The sequence below is a fragment of the Astatotilapia calliptera genome, chromosome 3, assembly GCF_900246225.1.
Source record: "Astatotilapia calliptera chromosome 3, fAstCal1.2, whole genome shotgun sequence".
Taxonomy (NCBI): Eukaryota; Metazoa; Chordata; class Actinopteri; order Cichliformes; family Cichlidae; genus Astatotilapia; species Astatotilapia calliptera.
The window spans coordinates 1807986-1815260 of NC_039304.1; the positions used below are offsets into that span (position 1 = coordinate 1807986).

At 46.0% G+C, this 7275-nt stretch overlaps 1 protein-coding gene across 1 annotated transcript; it reads left to right on the top strand.

The window, feature by feature from the left end:
• The first annotated feature begins 1247 nt into the window (after positions 1 to 1247).
• LOC113016008 (E3 ubiquitin-protein ligase TRIM21-like) lies at positions 1248 to 2986 on the top strand. Its single transcript, XM_026158452.1, has one exon. It carries the CDS (start codon positions 1251 to 1253, stop codon positions 2919 to 2921), a length of 1671 nt encoding a protein of 556 aa, XP_026014237.1. The 5' UTR covers positions 1248 to 1250; the 3' UTR covers positions 2922 to 2986.
• Positions 2987 to 7275: the final 4289 nt, after the last annotated feature.

Consider the following 7275-nt stretch of genomic DNA (forward strand, 5'->3'; position numbering starts at 1 on the left):
GTGAGCTAAAAATCAAGAATGTGGGATACTGTTTGTCTGTGTCAACCAAACAACTTCACATCTTTGTAACGACTGTTAAAAAGATGTTCATCCTGTTGATCCTGTTCATCTGGACGCTGCACTGTACAGCAGACACGACATTGTTCAGTGTGTGTTTGAGATGAACCAGTTTGTCTCTGAATGTGTTGCTGGGTCTCCACCAGTTACTCTGACAACTGAAGGTTCAAGATTTTTATTTTGACATTTGCACACAGGACCAACAGTCCATGCACAGTGGAATACTTGTGCAGAGCTTTCCAAGTCAAATCACACTTTAACAATATAAAGACAGAAAAAGCAGGAGGATAGAAATGAAGTCTGGAGTAGGGTAGTCGTACTATTTTCTATATACAAAGAAAAAGAAGAAAATGTACAGAGAGTGTGTAGTTCTCTACCTCTTATCGCACTCACAGTGTTGCACATTTGTTCCACAGATCTGTTTCACAAGTCTGTTGTGAGTGTATTGCCCGATGGTCAGTGAACCGATGATACATTCAAAATGAGGTTAAGTAGTGCTGTGTTATTTTAAGTGTTCAGTGTGTTTTTGTTTGCCGTCAGTCTGACAGTTGTGGGGAAGAAGCTGTTGAAGAATCGTGTTCTGTGTGTGATGCTGCTGTCCGCTCTGTTGTGTCTGAGATTGCATGTGCAGCTTTGTATGTGCAGGTCCATGGATGCAAGTGTTGTTCTCATAATCCTCTCTGCAGACTTTCTGACTCTGCAGAGCCTTCCTCTCTGTCTGTGTAGTGTTTCCATACCAGACAGTGATGCCTGCGGTGAGGATGCTGTCTATCAGTCCTCTGCAGGCCTGGGTGAGAGGGTGGTGGTTCATGCCAGCTTTCCTGAGCAGCCGAATGAAATAAAGCCTTTGCTGGGCTTTTTTCACAGTTGCTGTAGTGTTGAGAGTCCAACTCAGGTCTGATGTAACCTGCAGTCCCAGGAATCTGTGGCTGTTTGCCCTCTCCACCTCCGTCCCTTTGACGATAAGAGGCTGCAGGGGAGGGAGTTCTTCCAAAAGTGCAGTATTCATTCCTTGGTCCGTGTTGAGGATGAGGTGAAGAAGCTTCTGTGATGAAAAGAAACTTAAAGAAGTCCAGACGCTTTTCTCTCCAAGCTCCTCAGACTACTGACGCTTGTTTCTCTCTTTGTAAAAATGAAATTTAAAGTGAATTTTGAATCAAATGTTTCTCTTCTTTCTCCCTCACAGTGCAGACATGTCTGCTGCCAGCAATCTGCGATCTGAAGATCAGTTTCTGTGCTCCATCTGTCTGGATGTGTTCACTGATCCAGTCTCTACACCATGTGGACACAACTTCTGCAAAACCTGCATCAGTCAGCACTGGGACATGAGTCAGAGCTGTCAGTGTCCCATGTGTAAAGAGACTTTCTACACTCGACCTCAGCTGAAGATCAACACCTTCATCTCTGAGATGGTTGCTCAGTTCAGACGTGAAGCTCAGCAGAAAGCCAGCAGCAGCAGCTCAGAGCAACAAGCTGCCAAACCAGGAGAAGTTCCCTGTGACGTCTGCACTGGAACCAGACTGAAGGCCCTGAAGTCCTGCCTGGTGTGTCAGACCTCCTACTGTCAGACTCACCTGGAGCCTCATCTGACACTGAAAGGCCTGAAAAGACATCAGCTGGTTGATGCTGTGGAGAACCTGGAAGGCAGGATGTGCACGAAGCACGATAACCTTCTGCAGCTGTTCTGTAAGACCGACCAGACATGTGTCTGCACGCTCTGCCCTGTTTTAGACCACAAGAACCACGAGTTTGTTCCTCTGAGAGAAGAATATGAAGGAAAGAAGGCAGAGTTGGAGAAGACAGAGGCTGAGATTCAGCAGATGATCCAGAAGAGACGACTGAAGATTCAGGAGATCACAAAGTTGGTGAAGATGAGTAAAGATGCTGCAGACAGACAGAAAGCAGAAGGTGTTCAGGTCCTCACGGCTCTGATGGAGTCTGTTGAGAGACGCCTGAAGGAGCTCATGAAGGAGATCGAAGACAAACAGGAAGCTACAGAGAAACAGGCTGAAGGTCTCATCAAAGATCTGGAACAGGAAATCTCTGAGCTGATGGAGAGAAGCTCTGAGGTGGAGCAGCTCTCACGCTCTGAAGACCACCTCCACCTCCTCCAAAGCTTCTCCTCCCTGAAAGCTGCTCCACCCAGCAAGGACTGGACAGAGGTCAGAGTTCATCCACCATCATATGAGGGGACTGTGGGGAGAGCTGTGGCTCAGCTGGAGGAGACAGTCTGGAAACCCATGAAGAAGAAGCTGTTAGAGGCTGAGCTGCAGAGGGTGCAGCAGCATGAGGTGGATGTGACTCTGGATCCTGATACAGCTCATCCTAACCTCATCCTGTCTGATGATGGAAAACAAGTGTACTGTGGTGATGTGAGGAAGAATCTTCCAGACAACCCAGAGAGATTTTCTAAGTGTGTTATGGTTTTAGGAGAGCAGAGTTTCTCTTCAGGCAGATTTTACTTTGAGGTTCAGGTTAAAGGAAAGACTGACTGGGATTTAGGAGTGGCCACAGAGTCGATCAACAGGAAGGGAGAAATCACAGCGAGACCTCAGGATGGTTTCTGGACTGTGAGGCTGAGAAATGGAAATGAGTACAAAGCTTGTGCTTCCCCTCCAGTCCGTCTCTGTCTCCAACCTGGTCCTGAGAAGGTGGGAGTGTTTGTGGATTATGAGGAGGGTCTGGTCTCCTTTTATGATGTAGGTGCTGCAGCTCTGATCTACTCCTTTACTGGCTGCTCCTTCACTCACAGACTCCACCCATACTTCTGTCCCTGTAACAATGATGGAGGTAAAAACTCTGCACCTCTGATCATCTGTCCTGTCAATCAAACTGATCAACGACTGGTTTTATTTGATGAATGATTGATTTTTCTTGAAGGGAACAAATGAACATATTGAGTGTAAATCCTCTACAGTCTCCATGAGACTAAAAGCAATATAAGTGATAAATATTACCATTCTGTAGAATATTCTTATATTTCACTTTTACTTGTTCCCATGTTCTAGTGGGTCCTGCTGTGGCTCTAATGTGAAAGAGGATATAATGTAATATAATATAATATAATATGATATAATGTAATATAATATAATAAATTACTTACGAGTTTAATTTGTCAGCAACTTTCTGCCAGCCCTCTCTCCTTGCTTTTGCAGCCTTTGCAGTGTTCCCTTGCGTTTTAATTAAACGCTGAAACTCCCTGAAATCTTTCAATCAAGAGTTCTTGCTCTGCTGCCGAAAAATACTGAGCGCGCTCCTTCGACATTTTCGCCGACCAATCAAAGGGTTGCCGATCAATGTTTCTACTATCGATGCGTAGCCCCTGTTAAGCCACCCAGTGATCTCACATTACTTCATCCAGCTATACTAATCGTCAACAACAGGTGTGTTCGGAGAACCGGAATAGCGAGCTCAAAGTTAGCGCGATGATTTGATCTTGGATGTGTCATTTGATCTTGGATGTAGTAAGCGACGTACGAAGAACGGACCCCTGAGACTCATACCTGAAGCACTGATGCCTGCAGTTCCTCTAGTGTCCAGCAGAGGCAGCAGTGAGTCGTCCCCATAGACCCCCATGTTAAAACTTCACAGCAGAAAAAGCCTGATACACAAACCACCTGTGTGTTTGTACCTGAGTGTGTGTGTCCAGAGTGGGCAGTCCTGTTGTTCACACTGATCCTTTCAGACACCACACCCTGAAAACGCACCAGCTCTGAACTGAAACACACACACACACACCAGTAAGAGTTTAAAGCAGGCTGCAGCTGCAGTTCCTCAGATGGCCAGAGGGGGCGACTCAGTGAGGGACGAGCAGTTTACCTGCAGTCTAAGACATCTGAGACGGACAAGATTGTGGGTGGGACGGCCTGAAAACACAGAGAATAGAGATGGAAAATGTGTATATATATATACATATATGTATATATATACATACATATATGTGTGTATATATATATATATATATGTACGTATATATATATATATATATATATATATATATATATATATATATATATATATACGTACATTACTTGGCTCTCTGTGAAGGCGGTCGCACTTTTCTCCTCTCCTCCATCCCCTTATCTTCCCTGCTTAGCCTCTTGTGTCCTTGTCTTGTCTCGTGTGCACCACTTTTCCCTGGAAGTCTCTCACTGTCGTTCTCTAAAACCTATTCCTCTGTGGGGCAACCTGCATATGGCCAATAAAGCATTCATTCATTCATTCATATATATGTACGTATATATATATATATATGTACGTATATATGTACGTATATATATGTACGTATATATATATATATATATATATATATATATATATATATATATATATATATATATATATATATATATATATATATGTATCAAGCTCGGGTCCTCTACCAGAGGCCTGGGAGCTTGAGGGTCCTGCGCAGTATCTTAGCTGTTCCCAGGACTGCGCTCTTCTGGACAGAGATCTCCGATGTTATTCCCGGGATCTGCTGGAGCCACTCGCCTAGCTTGGGAGTCACCGCACCTAGTGCTCCGATTACCACGGGGAGCACCGTTACCTTCACCCTCCACATCCTCTCGAGCTCTTCTCTGAGCCCTTGGTATTTCTCCAGCTTCTCGTGTTCCTTCTTCCTGATATCGCTGTCATTCGGAACCGCTACATCGATCACTACGGCCGTCTTCTTCTGTTTGTCTACCACCACTATGTCCGGTTGGTTAGCCACCACCATTTTGTCCGTCTGTATCTGGAAGTCCCACAGGATCTTAGCTCGGTCATTCTCCACCACCCTTGGGGGCATCTCCCATTTTGACCTCGGGACTTCCAGGTTATACTCGGAACAGATGTTCCTGTACACTATGCCGGCCACTTGGTTATGGCGTTCCATGTATGCCTTGCCTGCTAGCATCTTACACCCTGCTGTTATGTGCTGGATTTTCTCTGGGGCATCTTTACACAGCCTGCACCTGGGGTCTTGCCTGGTGTGATAGACCCCAGCCTCTATGGATCTTGTACTCAGAGCTTGTTCTTGTGCTGCCATGATTAGTGCCTCTGTGCTGTCTTTCAGTCCAGCTTTGTCCAGCCACTGGTAGGATTTCTGGATATCAGCCACGTCCTCTATCTGCCGGTGGTACATACCGTGAAGGGGCCTGTCCTTCCATGATGGTTCCTCGTCTCCCTCCTCTTTCTTGGGTTTCTGCTGCCTGAGGTATTCACTGAGCACTCGGTCAGTTGGGGCCATCTTCCCAATGTATTCTTGGATTTTTGTTGTCTCATCCTGGACTGTGGTGCTGACACTCACTAGTCCCCGGCCCCCTTCCTTCCGCTTAGTGTACAGCCTCAGAGTGCTGGACTTGGGGTGAAACCCTCCATGCATGGTAAGGAGCTTTCTTGTCTTTATGTCAGTGGCTTCTATCTCCTCCTTTGGCCAGCCTATTACCCCAGCAGGGTACCTGATCACGGGCAGGGCATACATATTGATGGCCCGGATCTTGTTCTTACCATTCAGCTGACTCCTCAGGACTTGCCTGACCCTCTGCAGGTACTTGGTGGTTGCAGCCTTTCTAGCGGCCTCTTCATGGTTCCCATTTGCCTGCGGGATCCCCAGGTACTTGTAACTGTCCCCTATGTCTGCAATGTTGCCTTCTGGTAGTTCAATCCCCTCAGTTCTGACTACCTTCCCTCTCTTTGTTACCATCCGACTACACTTCTCCAGTCCGAATGACATTCCAATGTCATTGCTGTATAGCCTGGTAGTCTGGATCAGTGAATGGATGTCTCGTTCACTCTTGGTGTACAGCTTGATGTCATCCATGTACAGGAAGTGGCTGACAACTGCTCCGTTCCGTAGTCAGTATCCGTAGCCAGTCTTGTTAATGATCTCACTGAGGGGGTTCAGGCCTATGCAGAACAGCAGTGGGGACAGAGCATCTCCTTGGTAGATCCCGCACTTGATGGTGACTTGTGCTATGGGCTTGGAGTTGGCCTCTATTGTTGTACGCCACATCCCCATTGAGTTCCTGATGAAGGCTCTTAGGGTCCCATTGATCTTGTACAATTCTAGGCATTCCAGTATCCAGCTGTGGGGCATTGAGTCACGTATATGTATATACGTATATATATATATGTATATATATGTGTATATATATATATATATATATACAGTGGGGCAAAAAAGTATTTAGTCAGCCACCGATTGTGCAAGTTCCCCCACCTAAAATGATGACAGAGGTCAGTAATTTGCACCAGAGGTACACTTCAACTGTGAGAGACAGAATGTGAAAAAAAAATCCATGAATCCACATGGTAGGATTTGTAAAGAATTTATTCGTAAATTAGGGTGGAAAATAAGTATTTGGTCACCTCAAACAAGGAAAATCTCTGGCTCTCACAGACCTGTAACGTCTTCTGTAAGAAGCTTTTCTGTCCCTCACTCGTTACCTGTATGAATGGCACCTGTTTGAACTCATCATCTGTATAAAAGACACCTGTCCACAGCCTCAAACAGTCCGACTCCAAACTCCGCCATGGCCAAGACCAAAGAGCTTTCGAAGGACACCAGGAAAAGTATTGTAGACCTGCACCAGACTGGGAAGAGTGAATCTAAAATAGGCAAGCAGCTTGGTGTGAAAAAATCAACTGTGGGAGCAATCATCAGAAAATGGAAGACATACAAGACCACTGATAATCTCCCTCGATCTGGGGCTCCACGCAAGATCTCATCCCGTGGGGTCAAAATGATCATGAGAACGGTGAGCAAAGATCCCAGAACCACAAGGGGGGACCTGGTGAATGACCTGCAGAGAGCTGGGACCAAAGTAACAAAGGTCACCATCAGTAACACACTACAACGGCAGGGAATCAAATCCCGCAGTGCCAGACGTGTTCCGCTGCTGAAGCCAGTGCATGTCCAGGCCCGTCTGAAGTCTGCCAGAGAGAACATGGATGATACAGCAGAGGATTGGGAGAATGTCATGTGGTCAGATGAAACCAAAGTAGAACTTTTTGGTATAAACTCAACTCGTCGTGTTTGGAGGACGAAGAATACTGAGTTGCATCCCAAGAACACCATACCTACTGTGAAGCATGGGGGTGGAAACATCATGCTATGGGGCTGTTTTTCTGCCAAGGGGACAGGACGACTGATCCGTGTTAAGGACAGAATGAATGGGGCCATGTATCGTGAGATTTTGAGCCAAAACCTCCTTCCATCAGTGAGAACTTTGAAGA

Excerpts from the sequence above, each read along its gene's own strand:
- LOC113016008 (XM_026158452.1), top strand. The coding sequence starts at position 1,251 with ATGTCTGCTGCCAGCAATCTGCGATCTGAAGATCAGTTTCTGTGCTCC.